Consider the following 16,530-nt stretch of genomic DNA (forward strand, 5'->3'; position numbering starts at 1 on the left):
CAGTGAGTGTGATGGCATACAGACTCTTTAGATGATCCATCAGGTGGTTCTCAAAGTGTGGTTCTTGTCTTGCCTGGACATTGGAATCTACAGGCACTTCTTGCTGCAAGCATTGGATAAGGATAGTAAAGAGGTGCTGATTTTAAGTATTCGTATCTTTGTTTCTCTCCCAGCATCTTTGGAGCCTACAGCATGGATGTGATCACCAGCACATCGTTTGGAGTGAACATTGATTCCCTCAACAACCCACAAGATCCGTTTGTGGAAAATGCCAAGAAGCTCTTAAAATTTGATTTCCCTGATCCATTTTTACTCTCCATAAGTATGTACACTAACGTATTTTCTTTTTTTCCTCTCTTCCTTTTTTGTTCCCTTCCTTCCTTTCTCCCTTGTTGCTTACCTCCCACTTTTCTACAACAATGTTATAGTTTATATCAGTATAAACTTTTTATAGTTTTTTATTACTATCAAATTTCACATACATTGAGGCCCCCTTTACAATGTATAATTCATTTTATGGTCCCAGTGTTCATCAACAAAATTGTTAATGTTGATAATGTATAATATATATATTTTTCCTTCATTTCTGTGCTTTTGGTGTCAGATCTTAAATTCACAGAGAAATATGAGATCATGAAGATTTATCCCTTGGTTTTCTCCTAATGATTATTATACAGTTTTAACTTTTATATTTGGGCCTTTGATCCATTTTATTTTTTTATTTTTATTTTTATTTTTTTACTTTTTTTTCTTTTCTTTATTTTTAATTATTTATGTATAAATAATGTACATTGTCATATTAGTTTCATGTGTCCAATATTGTGATTCAACAATTCTATACATTATTTAGCACACATCATGATAAACTGTACTCTTAATTCCCTTCACTTTTTTCTTTTTTTTTTTTTAATTTATTTTTTATTGGTGTTCAATTTACTAACATACAGAATAACCCCCAGTGCCCGTCACCCATTCACTCCCACCCCCCGCCCTCCTCCCCTTCTACCACCCCTAGTTCGTTTCCCAGAGTTAGCAGTCTTTACGTTCTGTCTCCCTTTCTGATATTTCCCACACATTTCTTCTCTCTTCCCTTATATTCCCTTTCACTATTATTTATATTCCCCAAATGAATGAGAACATAGAATGTTTGTCCTTCTCCGACTGACTTACTTCACTCAGCATAATACCCTCCAGTTCCATCCACGTTAAAGCAAATGGTGGGTATTTGTCATTTCTAATAGCTGAGTAATATTCCATTGTATACATAAACCACATCTTCTTTATCCATTCATCTTTCGTTGGACACCGAGGCTCCTTCCACAATTTGGCTATCGTGGCCATTGCTGCTATAAACATCGGGGTGCAGGTGTCCCGGCGTTTCATTGCATTTGTATCTTTGGGGTAAATCCATTTTAAATTTATTTTATTTTTATTTGTTGTAGGAAGTAAGAATTACACTTCTTTTTCTTCCTTTTTTTTTTTGTTTTGGGTTTTTTTTGTTGTTGTTGTTGTTGGCTTGTTTGCATGGGACTGTTCTCTTGTTGAGCACATTCATGGAAAATACTATTTTTTTTACTTGAATGGTCTTAGAAACCTTGTAGAGATCAGTTGCCCACGCTGAAGGGGGCAATTGAGAGGATGAGCACTGGGTGTTATTCTATATGTTGGCAAATTGAACAACAATAAAAAATAAATTTATATAAAAAAAGATCAGTTGCCCATGAACAGAGGGTATAATTTTGGACACTTAATTCAATTCGAGGGGTTTCTGGGTGGCTCAGTTGGTTAAGCATCTGCCTTTGGTTTCAGGTCATGATCCTGGAGTCCTGGGATGGAGCCCCACAATGGGCTCCTTGCTCAGCCATTGGCTTGAAATTCAAGTACAGATCTAGAGGGACTGACTCCAGGTTTCAAAGAATCCTGGTGTCTTTTAATCCTCTGATTGGTAGACCAAGTTATAATTGCTCCAGGTAAAATTTGCATTTTTACTGTGCTTTCCATTGTTCTTTTGCCTTACAGTATTGTTTCCATTCCTTACTCCACTATATGAAATGTTAAATATCTGGCTATTTCCAAAGAAAATTACTGATTTTTTCACAAAGTCTGTAAAAAGAATGAAGGAAAGTCGCCTCAAAGATAAACAAAAGGTAATCTGGTGGTAGTTACATGTGAGTGTTCACTTTTGATTTTTATTGAAGTGTGTACATCCTAAGTGTGGTCATTTAAGTAATTGTGGTCATTTAAGTATGTTTTTAGGTAGGTAGAGAACTGGAGGGTTTAGAGCAGGAGACCTCTAACATTTTAAGGAGAATGAAGAAGATGGAGATCAGGGAAGGAGGAAAGAGAATGAGTCAGAGAGTCAACGTTTAAAATTTAATAATAAGCATGGTACCTACTATGCCAGGCAATAAAATTTGATGAGAGAAAAAAACTACCTCTTCTCTTCAAAAAATTGTCAAAGGGTACAACTTCCTGTGTAAAAATAATTTTCTGATATTAAAATTTCCCCAGATGTTAGAGTGGCAAAGAATTCCTTCAATTCCAAGCTTCTTATCTCACACCTTCTCCAGGGGAAGGTCCCAACCAGGCACCTGGTAGAGTAGAGTGTGTGTTAAATTTGAGCCTGCCATAGTTTGGAGTGGGCAGGAGTCTCTCTGGGCACTGAGGCTGCAAGCTGGCCAAGCCAGATTTGCCTTCCTGAGGCCTGATGACCAGCGCTAGAATGTGTGTCGGAGGGAGAGGCAGGGCTGGGTACCCCGGAATGTCACTGAAGATGAGTTCCAGAGGGTGGGTCATTAGAAGATGATGACACAGAAGCTGTCCCTGGACTCTGCAGAAGTCAGGCGACTGGTCTATGTGGCCATTTGTTAAGAAATGAGTCTGGGGGGTGGGGGGAAGGACTGAAGTCAGGAACTTTCTCCTGACTTAGCAAGCATGACAAGAGAGAGAGCATGCTACTCCTTGGCCAGGGAGCTGTGTTGAAAATCCAGAGAAGCTCAGGATCAAGGGAGCAAGAACCAAGAAACAGTGGGACATAATAGCTGGATTCCTGTCAGGGAAGCATCCTGCTCTCCAAGTTTTTGGAGCTGGATGTTTTTGTTCACTAATGACTTGGGTAACACAAGCCAGACTTCTGGACTTAAAGGGGCCATATTCTCAGGAAAGAAATTAAATCCTGCATCCCTAATTTATTTCTGACTTCACAAGTGATGTTCTGTTGTTGAAAGTTCTCTTTCTGCTTGCAGCACCGAGTCGATTTTCTGCAACTGATGATTAACTCCCAGAATTCTAAAGAAATGAATACCCACAAAGGCAAGTAAGGACAGCTTAGAGGGCCAGTGATGGGAAGTCTCTGATGCAGGGGGTGGTTCTGAGGTGTGGAGGACGATTTTTAGCAGATGTAATTATACAAATCAAAGAGAGACACGTGTTCAGATACAAATGGTAATGGAAGCACGTTCCAGAAGCACACAGCCATAAGTTGGTTCAAAGCTTGAAGGGCAACCATGGACAAGGCAGTCAGTGGATCATGGATCACCTATTTCATAACCTCTGGGGAGCTTGTTTCCTGTGTCAGTTCTCTGAGCCTATACCTGGAAGTTCACATCAACGCTTCACCATATCAGAAGGCATATGGCCCCGGCATTGGTGACCTGGAGCACTTGGTTAAAGTTGTGTTCATTGGCTTAATATACTGTAAAGTTTTATTTTTCATTTTGTAATTAAGAAGTGACTGGTGAAAGATGCCTTTGTGACAGTGTAAATGCTGGCCACTTTTACCTACTACTTTCACCTACTACTTCTATCATCCATGGATGCTGTTTGACTGAGACCATTATTACTAAGATGGTTCCAAAATGTTGGCTTTCTAATTCCATCATTTCTTCTATGTTGATGAGTGATCGTCCACTGTTAGGGAGCTTTTCATTCTCTCTCTATAACATTTAATTTATTTATGTCAGTATGATTTCTTATATTACTAAGTTAGTCTCCTAGCTCCTTCTTTATTTAGATCCTCAGTTGTCTCCAATTTGTCCTCTGGAAGCCATTTCAAGTGGGTTCCTATGTTATTTTTTGTGTCATTTTTTTCTTTCTTTTTCTGTTTTTATGTTTTCAACAGACTTTATGTTTTGTACAATATTAGGTTCACTGCAATGGTTAGTGACACAGAGATTTCCCATATTCCCCCCCATGCCCACCTACACACAGCATCCCCTACTATCAAAATACCTCACCATTTGGTGTATTTGTTACAATGTCCCTCAATGACACATCACTACCACTCCAAATCCATATTTACATTACAGTTCATTCTTGGTGTTATACATTCCATGGATGTTGACAAAGGTATAATGATGTTTATCCACCATTACAGTACATAGAGTATTCTGTACCTTTTCCCATATTATTTTCTGAGCATTTGCTTGCATTCTAGTGTGAGACATTCCAGGTTTCTCTGCTGTTTCCCCTGATGAGGCCTGGAATCAGCCATTTCTTCAGATGCTGTGTTTCCTTTTAGTGAGCAATGATATTTAGAAACCAAAATCTGGGATCAAGGAGAGATCACTACTATAAAGCTTCTTTGCTTGTATTTCCTCTCCGTGGGCCGAGTTAAGAAATTCAAATACATTTACACAAGACTGATGAACATAAACATTTGTATGTCTACTCATCCAGTGATGTAATTATGGTCTCTGTGTCTGAAAGAAAAAAAAAAAGCCTTGATTTATAGTTTGTTCCTATGACAGAAACAGTCCCATCATGGTTAAGTTCAGGCTATCTATGGTTTCACAACCATCTCCCAAAATTCTTGAATATTTAACAATTTATTCTAGGGACTACAGATGGGCTTACTCCATCAAACAACTAAATTATATGTATACCTATATATACATTTATTTCTTTCTATCTAGCTAGCTAGCTAGCTCTTCTATTTTCTAGGTTGAAGAAAATATTCTCTATATGTCCAGTTCAATACAGAACCACTACACACATATGGTTAATTGAACATTTGACATGTGGCTAGTGTCACTGAAGAACTAAATCTTATATTGGTTTAAATTTAAGTGACATTTAAATATAAATAGGCACATCTGGAGAGTGACTACCATACTGGACAGCAGAGTGGTGAAATTTGATTTTATCATGGGCTTCATAGCAATTGGGGGAAAGAATTTGATAGTTGAATTTATCCACACCAGATTCACAGAAAGTATGACCAAGAAATCAGAATTCTGTAGACCTTTCTTACACTCACTTTGTATTATTTTTAGTTTTGAATTTTATGTCTGTGGCAAGTACCATGTTAATTTCAGTGCCCTCAGTATTATCTAATCCAGTTCTGGTCAAATAGATTAGAGCATGACTGTGCTTAGTTTCTACTACAAGAAAATCAAAAAGGAGGCCAATTTATATTCAGGGTGCATCCATTTGCTGAGGAAGGTGACATTCAGGCCATGATTAAATAAACATTGCTAATAGCACTCACTGGATTCTGTTTGTGTATAATTCATGCTGGCCAATGTCCTTTTATTGATCATTATTTCTTTTGCTGTTTCAATGCAGTTGATTAGACTAACGTCATTCACCACTCTTCTAGCATTTTGTCTCTGTCACGGTTTTATATGTATCTGAGATCATCCATGTAAAGAATATACCCCAGGTCTTCACTTAACCGAAACCTGTCAAAGGTATAATCCATGCTTCTCGAGCTAGGTTGTGCACACACGTCACCACATCTCCTCAAAACTCAGATTTTGATTTCATAGTTCTAGGGTGAGGTTTGACATTCTGCATTTCTAATAAGATCCCAGGTGCTGCAGATGCTGCTGGTCCATGAACTACACTTTGAGTAGCAAGACTTTATCTGTAGCCCAACATTGTCCAGTTAAGTTCCCACAAATATGTTTACATAAAAGATAATTCAATTTTCCTGACAGTTAAGCCTTAGCATTAGAAACTCTTACAACAAATTTAAGGTGTATTTTAGCCGAATGAATTTATATTTTTCCTGGGGGAGGGTGCTAGCCCATGTTACTTAGGGCAGAAGTATTTTTATGATTCTCCTAAGGACTTACTGATAACTCTGTGTGTGTTAGACAGAAATACCGTCCCTTGCCCTGGCAGTTACGGAAGGAGGAGCCTGATTCCTTCCTCAACAACCTTTTCTCGCCTCGGAGGCGGAGTCAGAAAACGCGCAGGACGTTTAAACTGCACTTGCCGGGCAGCACGGTGGCGCAGCGGTTTGGCGCCGCCTGCAGCCCAGGGCGTGATCCTGGAGTCCGTGGATCGAGTCCCACGTCGGGCTCTCTGCATGGAGCCTGCTTCTCCCTCTACCTGTGTCTCTGCCTCTCTCTGTGTGTCCCTATGAATAAATAAATAAAATCTTAAAAAAAAAAAAAAGAAATACCGTCCCTTGAGATTACCCACCTGTGTTGGTGGGGTGTGTGTGTGGCATAGGCAGTAACAGGTGTTCAAGAAGAGTAGAGACCATAGGAATAATCATATCTAGACAACTTGTGCCTCTTTGGGGCTCTGTAAGATAGACATCAGAGTAAAACGGCTCCCAGTTTGATTCTGAATTGCCTTTACATTTCTCACCAGGGATTTGGGAGTTTCAAATGGATTTGTCATCATTGAAGCTGCCATGTTTTACAATCACCTGCTGTAGCTAAAATGTCTTTTCTCTCCTTTTAGCTCTGTCTGATATGGAGCTTGTGGCTCAATCTATTATCTTTATTTTTGGTGGCTATGAGACCACTAGTACTTCTCTCTGCCTCCTTATGTATGAATTGGCCACTCACCCTGATGTCCAGCAGAAACTGCAGAAGGAGATTGATGCGACTTTCCCCAATAAGGTGAGCAGGTCATACCTGAAGAGGGAGTCAGAATAGGCTTGGTTATGCCTCAGTAATAGATTAGCCCTCAAATCTAGTGGGTTTTCATAGCAGTGGTATACTTCTAATCCACCCTTGCTTGTTCAACATGGGTATAGTAGAGGTTGGAAATAAGTCTCTGCTCCACACAGTTGGTATACAAGGTAGAGAGGGTCTGTCTTAACCTGCATTATCTGGAACTTGAGGGCTTCATGTTGAATGGGTAACAAGTAAGTGGAGTGTTGCTCACTTGCTTTCAAATGCTTGGCTCTGAATTGATATATATCTCCTCAGTTCACAGCTCATTTGCAAAGTGAGTGTCCCCTAATTTTACAATGCTGGGAAATACGGGGGTGGATTGGGGTGGGGGCCTATGTGCATATTGGGTGAGCAGAAAGTGTCTCTGTCACACATCCTATAGGTATCAATTCTATTATCTCCAAGTAAGAAATCAGGAAACTGAGCTACCGAGAGACACATCACATTCTTTAACTAATACATAACTAGTGGTGAAAAAGCCAAGCGAGGCACAAGGTGCTGAGATCCTTATTGAACTCTTAACCTGTATAATGTTGACCCTTAAATATAATACCAAGTGATAGGAACATATTGCCCACATTGTTTTCTGACCTCTGACTAACTTGAGTTCCCTACTCATGAAGAGAACTGGGTTATAGGGCTGGAGCAACTTATTTGGCAAACAGTGAAACCCCAAAGCAATAATGAGGAAACCCTTCCAGCAGTAGAGGGTGGGGCTGAGAATAGAATTCCAATCCCCTTAACAGTGTTCCCAAGAACTGAAATTGTGTTCTCACAACTGGAGCATCCAACCCAGCCTTCTTTGCCCTATTTGGGTTGAAGAGAACCAATGGCACCCCAAAATATTTATATTTTTATATAATATAGTATTTCTCTCTAACTCTTGTTAGATAATTGAAGAACCAAGAAGCACTATATTTCAACTAAAAGAGTTTGTGTAGATAGAGGATATTTTCTGTTACACATTCTCCTTCCATGGTACAGATGTAAGGCCCCTCTTTTGAAAGGAAAGTGACTTCAGCATATTTCAATAGTAGTAAGCATCATAGTATATTAGTCACTTTGTTCATATAAGGAAGAAACACCACTACCTAGTATTGGAAAAAGTTTCAGACCCTGTGTAGGTGATTGTTCCAGTGGTCTCCCCTAATTGTTACTATTGCACACATATCAGTGGGCCATTGAGCAGGTTAAAGGACATGGTAGAAAGTCAAATGCCCATGAATGCCCTTTACCAAAACAAGTGATTCTTCATGGTCCCTTTCTAACAGGTCAGTAGTTGTCAGTAGGAATTGGAATTGATCCCAAATCTCAATTCATCTAAATCTGTTTCTTCCTTCCAGGCAGCACCCACTTATGAGGCCCTTGTACAGATGGAGTATCTGGACATGGTGTTGAATGAAAGTCTCAGATTATACCCAATTGCTGGTAGACTAGAGAGGGTCTGTAAGAAAGATGTGGAAATCAGTGGTGTGTTCATTCCCAAAGGGACATTGGTGGTGGTGCCAACATTTACTCTTCACCGAGACTTGGATCTCTGGCCAGAGCCTGAGGAGTTCCAACCTGAAAGGTATAGGGAACCCTGAAAAGGGGAACCCACCTTCATATTAGAGGATATTCTGATATTTTCTTAGTATAGATGACAATTGTATGGTTGTACAATGATTTATTTGTACATCTTTTAATTTTCAGAAGTAATTTTTGTATTACAAAAAGATCATTGTCAAAATTTTATAAGCTGTAGAGAATATTAAAGTCATTGTCAATCACAATACATCAAGATTATGAGTAATGATACATATGTCCTTGTGGACACTTTTCTATGCATATATTGATTACTAAAAATTAGGATGGCATTATATTTTTTGAGTGGCTTACTTAAGATAACATTAAAGTATAACAACATACTATAATTGTGTTTGTGATTATATGCATATGCCATAATTAATTTAACCACTATATTATTGAAGGAAATGGTATTTTTTCTTTAAGTTTTTTAGTCTTCTTTACTCTCTGAACTTACCCGCCATGTCCCCACATTCCTTGTCTGTAAACTTGGCTGCCATTCTGCTAGCCTAAGTGGGAAAGCAGGGGCTGTGGATCTGAGAGTTCTCATCTCTGGTAGGGGAAGCAGCCTCATGAGGACAGAGAGGCACACAGGTCCCGTGCTGTCTGTGGCTGCAATCCTGTGCAGCTTTGTTTGTTTGTTTCTTTTTGAGAGAAAATCTTTTGTATTTATCAGAGAGCACATGGATGGATACAGTATATAAGATTTTTCTTTCTTTTTTTAATAATAAATTTATTTTTTATTGGCGTTCAATTTGCCAACATACAGAATAACACCCAATGCTCATTCCGTCAAGTGCCCCCCTCAGTGCCCGTCACCCATTCACCCCCACCCCCGCCCTCCTCCCCTTCCATCACCCCTAGTTTGTTTCCCAGAGTTAGGAGTCTTTATGTTCTGTCTCCCTTTCTGATATTTCCTACCCATTTCTTCTCCCTTCCCTTCTTTTCCTTTTCACTATTATTTATATTCATTCCCCAAATGAATGAGAACATATAATGTTTGTCCTTCTCTGATTGACTCATTTCACACAGCATATACCCTCCAGTTCCATCCACGTCAAAGCAAATGGTGGGTATTTGTCGTTTCTAATGGCTGAGTAATATTCCATTGTATACATAAACCACATCTTCTTTATCCATTCATCTTTCGATGGACACCGAGGCTCCTTCCACAGTTTGGCTATTGTGGCCATTGCTGCTAGAAACATCGGGGTGCAGGTGTCCTGGCGTTTCATTGCATCTGCATCTTTGGGGTAAATCCCCAACAGTGCAATTGCTGGGTCGTAGGGCAGGTCTATTTTTAACTCTTTGAGGAACCTCCACACAGTTTTCCAGAGTGGCTGCACCATTTCACATTCCCACCAACAGTGTAAGAGGGTTCCCTTTTCTCCGCATCCTCTCCAACATTTGTGGTTTCCTGCCTTGTTAATTTTCCCCATTCTGACTGGTGTGAGGTGGTATCTCATTGTGGTTTTGATTTGTATTTCCCTGATGGCCAGTGATGCGGAGCATTTTCTCATGCTATGTCTCAGACATATGTCTATGTCTTCCTCTGTGAGATTTCTCTTCATGTCTTTTGCCCATTCATTATTGGATTGTTTGTTTCTTTGCTGTCGAGTTTATGAAGTTCTTTATAGATCTTGGAAACTAGCTCTTTATCTGATACGTCATTTGCAAAAATCTTCTCCCATTCTGTAGGTTGTCTTTTAGTTTTGTTGACTGTATCCTTTGCTGTGCAAAAGCTTCTTATCTTGATGAAGTCCCAATAGTTCATTTTTGCTCCGTTTTTTTTAATAAACTAATTTTTTATTAGTGTTCAATTTACCAACATACAGAATAACATCCAGTGCTCATCCCGTCAAGTGTCCCCCTCAGTGCTCCATTTGTTTGTAATAGTTCATCCAAAGCAAAGTCATCTAAAAAATCTGCTCTCTAGCTGTCTGAGGAGCCTTCTTGAAGAGGTCTTGAGCTTCCTCTTCTGGGAATTCAGAGCAGAGTCTGGCTTTGGGCACAACTTAAATTCTGCAAAAGTTGGTACTTTCCTGTTTATTATATTGGTGAGGGAATTTTGGAGTGAACTTTTTAGGGATCTAGACTTTTAGCTCCTGACTCTAAGCTCCCTGATGGCAGAGCCCTTGTCCTGCTGCATGGTGTCCTTAGTGCTACCAACACATCTGCATGTAATACTTCCTAAAAGAAGTCAGAATTGACCAATTGAGCTGTTTCTTGGATCAGAAGCCCTGGTGGTTCCCATTCCTGGTCACTCAGCAGTCCCCATTCCTGCCACTTCTCAAACAGAAACCAGAAGACCACTCCTGGTGCTTCTCTCTGATTCATTCAGTCATGAGAGGAAGTGCTTACTTATATGTGTTAGGGACTGTGCCAGGCAGTGGAAGATTCACGTATTAAAAATGGCTGTTATGGAGAATTTTTGACACATACACAGGGATATCCTGGAAACACACATCTAAGAAATACTTTTAATGCATCATATGTGCCCATCACCTGCCCAACAACCACTAACCATGTCAGCTGCCCCATCCACAAACCTTTGCAATTCCTTGTCTGATTCCCATATTACATTAAGGCTCATCATCTATAAACACACTCCAGTATGTTCCTCATAATATATGGAGTTTAAAAAAAATACCTACTGAGAATGCCATTATTACCTTCACCAAACCCACATTTTTCCTTAATATAAATATTGAGGAATGAGTTTTGAATAAAATATATATAAGTCTAACCTTCAAGGAATTCATAGCTTCATGGAACAGATAGATAAGATATCAGTGATGATACTGGTATACATAACCGTGAGTATGAGTATAGTGGAGTAGCATCATGTGCTCATGTAAATCATCTGACATACTGTTATTTGGAAGTATGGTGCTCCTGGGAAAGGGGGGGTAAAAGAAAGGAAAAATAACAATACAAATCATGGGAGGCATTTTTCCTGATTCCTTTAACCATGGATATGTGAGCAATGTTAAGTCAGTGGGGGCAGGATCCTACTTTTCCTTCAATCAGACTTATTTCCTGCTCACCTTTCAGAGAGTGAACAACTCACCACCTGAATGTAATCCCAGTATTCAAGACTAATCTTGTTTTCAACAGCATTCATCTCATCTCCTAAACAGTACCAAATGCTCCCATAAGGAAGGGGTATCCAATGATCTATAACTTAAAATTGTCACTACAGAATAAACACAGCAGGATTTCAGTAACCAGTCCAAAGTTTCCTATATACTCCTGGTTGAAAACTCCTAACATGTATCTCTTGTGGTTTTTATGTTTCACTAACTTGTTTCCAACTTGTATTGTGGAACCAGGTTCAGTAAGAAGAACAAGGACAGCATAAATCCTTATACATACCTGCCCTTTGGAACTGGACCCCGAAACTGCCTTGGAATGAGATTCGCAATCATGAACATGAAACTTGCCCTCATCAAAGTCCTGCAGAACTTCTCCTTCAAACCTTGTAAAGAAACACAGGTCAGAGAGATCACTTTCTGCATAAATAGTATTTCATTGTTTTTTTTTTAACTAAGAGATATCGAATGGATGTGGGGGGGGCTCATTTATCCTTAATAATTTGTCCTATTGCTTGGAGAATCATTTGTGACCTTTTAAGTGTCCTTCAGCTCCTGAGTGCATGTCTGTGTCTTATAACCCCCCAACCATAAGGATCATCTATCTATTCAGTGCAGTTCACATGACATTATGCTGCACAACCTTTAACTTCAGCAATGTTTTAAATTTCTTCAAGTCCACTGAAAGGAAGGGAACAAGTTGTGTACAGTCATGACATGCATTGATCACCGGACATGATGTTTGAAAGGTGCTCTTCCCCACCACAACTTACAGATGCTATCAAGACCGTGGTTCTCAACCTATGGTTTTATATTGGAATCAGTGGGTTCATTAAAAATCTGGTGTCCAGGTCATCTCAGAAATTCTAACATAATTCACACAGTGTCTAGCTTTAAAAGTACCCTCATTGATTCTCAAGTGCAAGCAAGGTTGACATTCACTGGTTTGAAGCATTTCTGCCAGATGTGACAGACTACCATGGTCCAGGCCATCCTGGCCACTTGGCCCCACCTTCTTCGAGCCCCACTCCAGTCTATCTGTTCTCCCTTTCTACTCCAAACTGCTACTATGAATGGGTATTTCCATTGGGAGAGGTGACAGGATTATTAGCAGGGAGGATGGCCATAGAATAAAATACATAATACCCACTCAGGATGACCTTTAAACTTCAACATACATAATTGAACTCTATATCACTTCAAAATTGTATGCCATAATAGCTAAGAATCTGTTTTAAATTTTGAACACTCATCCTTCTTACATAAAATCTAAATCAATAAAAAACACAAAAGAACTCTATGTACTCAAAAGATACTCTGTTGAATGAGTGATGAATAAATGTTCCATGCTCCAGTCTTGATAGCTTACAGAGTAAGATGAAGAATAAGAGATATAGGATGCTAAACAGAGTATTTATATATTTGTAACACATTAGTGTCCTTCATGTATCTTGCTTACTTTACATCTGTCATTGGCAGGGCTTCATTCCTGGCTCTCATTTGCTGGTTTAACTGTTGCAGATTCCCCTGAAATTAAGTTCTCAAGGGTTAATTCGACCAGAAGAACCCATTGTTCTCAATGTTGAGCCAAGAGATGGGAGTGTGCGTGTAGCCTGAATTTACCTAAGGACTTCCCTTTTGTTCTTGGAGAAGCTATATCCCAGAATACCACAGACCTCAATTTCCTATGTGAGTAAAACCCAGAAATGAAGATGGGCTTCGTTTACTGCCCATGACAGATGACTAGAGATTCTGTACACGCCTTCAGCTTTGTCTGGTGTCTGTGTGGAGCATTATATATTGTGGAGAGTAAACTAGACATGTAGATGCAGTCTATCTGGTTCACACAGACTTACCCCCAGTTTGTGCCATCTACTCCCCTGAGCACTGATCAAGAAAGAAGGGAAGGGAGAAGAAATGGGTAGGAAATATCAGAAAGGGAGACAGAACATAAAGACTCCTGACTCTGGGAAATGAACTAGGGGTGGTGGAAGGGGAGGAGGGCGGGGGGTGGCGGTGAATGGGTGATGGGCACTGAGGGGAGCACTTGACGGGATGAGCACTGGGTGTTATTCTGTATGTTGGCAAATTGAACACCAATAAAAAATAAATTTATTATTAAAAAAAAGAATAAAATTGAACTCCAATAAAAAAATTTAGGGATCCCTGGGTGGCGCAGCGGTTTAGCGCCTGCCTTTGGCCCAGGGCGCGAACCTGGAGACCCGGGATCGAATCCCACGTCGGGCTCCCGGTGCATGGAGCCTCCTTCTCCCTCTGCCTGTGTCTCTGCCTCTCTCTCTCTCTGTGTGTGACTATCATAAATAAATAAAAATTATTAAAAATTTTTTTAAAAAGGAGGAGGGGCAAGATGGCGGAAGAGTAGGGTCCCCAAATCACCTGTCCCCACCAAATTACCTAGATAACCTTCAAATCATCCTGAAAATCTACTAATTCGGCCTGAGATTTATTTTTTTTTATTTTTATTTTATTGGTGTTCAATTTACTAACATACAGAATAACCCCCAGTGCCCGTCACCCATTCACTCCCACCCCCCGCCCTCCTCCCCTTCTACCACCCCTAGTTCGTTTCCCAGAGTTAGCAGTCTTTACGTTCTGTCTCCCTTTCTGATATTTCCCACACATTTCTTCCCCCTTCCCTTATATTCCCTTTCACTATTATTTATATTCCCCAAATGAATGAGAACATAGAATGTTTGTCCTTCTCCGACTGACTTACTTCACTCAGCATAATACCCTCCAGTTCCATCCACGTTGAAGCAAATGGTGGGTATTTGTCATTTCTAATAGCTGAGTAATATTCCATTGTATACATAAACCACATCTTCTTTATCCATTCATCTTTCGTTGGACACCGAGGCTCCTTCCACAGTTTGGCTATCGTGGCCATTGCTGCTATAAACATCGGGGTGCAGGTGTCCTGGCGTTTCATTGCATTTGTATCTTTGGGGTAAATCCCCAACAGTGCAATTGCTGGGTCGTAGGGCAGGTCTATTTTTAACTCTTTCAGGAACCTCCACACAGTTTTCCAGAGTGGCTGCACCAGTTCACATTCCCACCAACAGTGTAAGAGGGTTCCCTTTTCTCCGCATCCCCTCCAACATTTGTTGTTTCCTGCCTTGTTAATTTGCCCCATTCTCACTGATGTGAGGCGGTATCTCATTGTGGTTTTGATTTGTATTTCCCTGATGGCAAGTGATGCAGAGCATTTTCTCATATGCATGTTGGCCATGTCTATGTCTTCCTCTGTGAGATTTCTGTTCATGTCTTTTGCCCATTTCATGATTGGATTGTTTGTTTCTTTGGTGTTGAGTTTAATAAGTTCTTTATAGATCTTGGAAACTAGCCCTTTATCTGATATGTCATTTGCAAATATCTTCTCCCATTCTGTAGGTTGTCTTTGAGTTTTGTTGACTGTATCCTTTGCTGTGCAAAAGCTTCTTATCTTGATGAAGTCCCAATAGTTCATTTTTGCTTTTGTTTCTTTTGCCTTCGTGGATGAAAAGAAGAAGTCAAACTCTCCCTCTTCGCCGATGACATGATACTCTACATAGAAAACCCAAAAGGTTCCACCCCAAGATTGCTAGAACTCATACAGCAATTCGGTAGCGTGGCAGGATACAAAATCAATGCCCAGAAATCAGTGGCATTTCTATACACTAACAATGAGACTGAAGAAAGAGAAATTAAGGAGTCAATCCCATTTACAATTGCACCCAAAAGCATAAGATACCTAGGAATAAACCTAACCAAAGATGTAAAGGATCTATACCCTCAAAACTATAGAACACTTCTGAAAGAAATTGAGGAAGACACAAAGAGATGGAAAAATATTCCATGCTCATGGATCAGCAGAATTAATATTGTGAAAATGTCAATGTTACCCAGGGCAATATACACGTTTAATGGAATCCCTATCAAAATACCATGGACTTTCTTCAGAGAGTTAGAACAAATTATTTTAAGATTTGTGTGGGATCAGAAAAGACCCCGAATAGCCAGGGGAATTTTAAAAAAGAAAACCATATCTGGGGGCATCACAATGCCAGATTTCAGGTTGTACTACAAAGTTGTGGTCATCAAGACAGTGTGGTACTGGCACAAAAACAGACACATAGACAATGGAACAGAATAGAGAACCCAGAAGTGGACCCTGAACTTTATGGGCAACTAATATTCGATAAAGGAGGAAAGACTATCCATTGGAAGAAAGACAGTCTCTTCAATAAATGGTGCTGGGAAAATTGGACATCCATATGCAGAAGAATGAAACTAGACGACTCTCTTTCACCATACACAAAGATAAACTCAAAATGGATGAAAGATCTAAATGTGAGACAAGATTCCATCAAAATCCTAGAGAAGAACACAGGCAACACCCTTTTTGAACTCGGCCATAGTAACTTCTTGCAAGATACATCCACGAAGGCAAAAGAAACAAAAGCAAAAATGAACTATTGGGACTTCCTCAAGATAAGAAGCTTTCGCACAGCAAAGGATACAATCAACAAAACTAAAAGACAACCTACAGAATGGGAGAAGATATTTGCAAATGACATATCAGATAAAGGGCTAGTTTCCAAGATCTATAAAGAACTTATTAAACTCAACACCAAAGAAACAAACAATCCAATCATGAAATGGGCAAAAGACATGAACAGAAATCTCACAGAGGAAGACATAGACATGGCCAACATGCATATGAGAAAATGCTCTGCATCACTTGCCATCAGGGAAATACAAATCAAAACCACAATGAGATACCACCTCACACCAGTGAGAATGGGGCAAATTAACAAGGCAGGAAACAACAAATGTTGGAGGGGATGCGGAGAAAAGGGAACCCTCTTACACTGTTGGTGGGAATGTGAACTGGTGCAGCCACTCTGGAAAACTGTGTGGAGGTTCCTGAAAGAGTTAAAAATAGACCTGCCCTACGA

General features: G+C 39.8%; 1 protein-coding gene across 1 annotated transcript in view; it reads left to right on the forward strand.

Annotated features, from left to right (window-relative positions):
- LOC144319566 (cytochrome P450 3A12-like) overlaps positions 1–13,279 on the forward strand; it is a 30,465-nt gene extending 17,186 nt beyond the window's left edge. The window contains exons 7-13 of the mRNA XM_077907829.1: positions 174–322; positions 2,020–2,147; positions 3,246–3,312; positions 6,697–6,857; positions 8,258–8,484; positions 11,813–11,975; positions 13,094–13,279. Of these exons, the coding sequence (XP_077763955.1) occupies positions 174–322; positions 2,020–2,147; positions 3,246–3,312; positions 6,697–6,857; positions 8,258–8,484; positions 11,813–11,975; positions 13,094–13,189 (991 nt within the window). The 3' untranslated portion in view covers positions 13,190–13,279. The remainder of the gene's footprint in view (positions 1–173; positions 323–2,019; positions 2,148–3,245; positions 3,313–6,696; positions 6,858–8,257; positions 8,485–11,812; positions 11,976–13,093) is intronic.
- The last annotated feature ends 3,251 nt before the right edge of the window (positions 13,280–16,530 follow it).

The sequence above is a fragment of the Canis aureus genome, chromosome 8 (assembly GCF_053574225.1).
Source record: "Canis aureus isolate CA01 chromosome 8, VMU_Caureus_v.1.0, whole genome shotgun sequence".
NCBI classification, from domain to species: domain Eukaryota; kingdom Metazoa; phylum Chordata; class Mammalia; order Carnivora; family Canidae; genus Canis; species Canis aureus.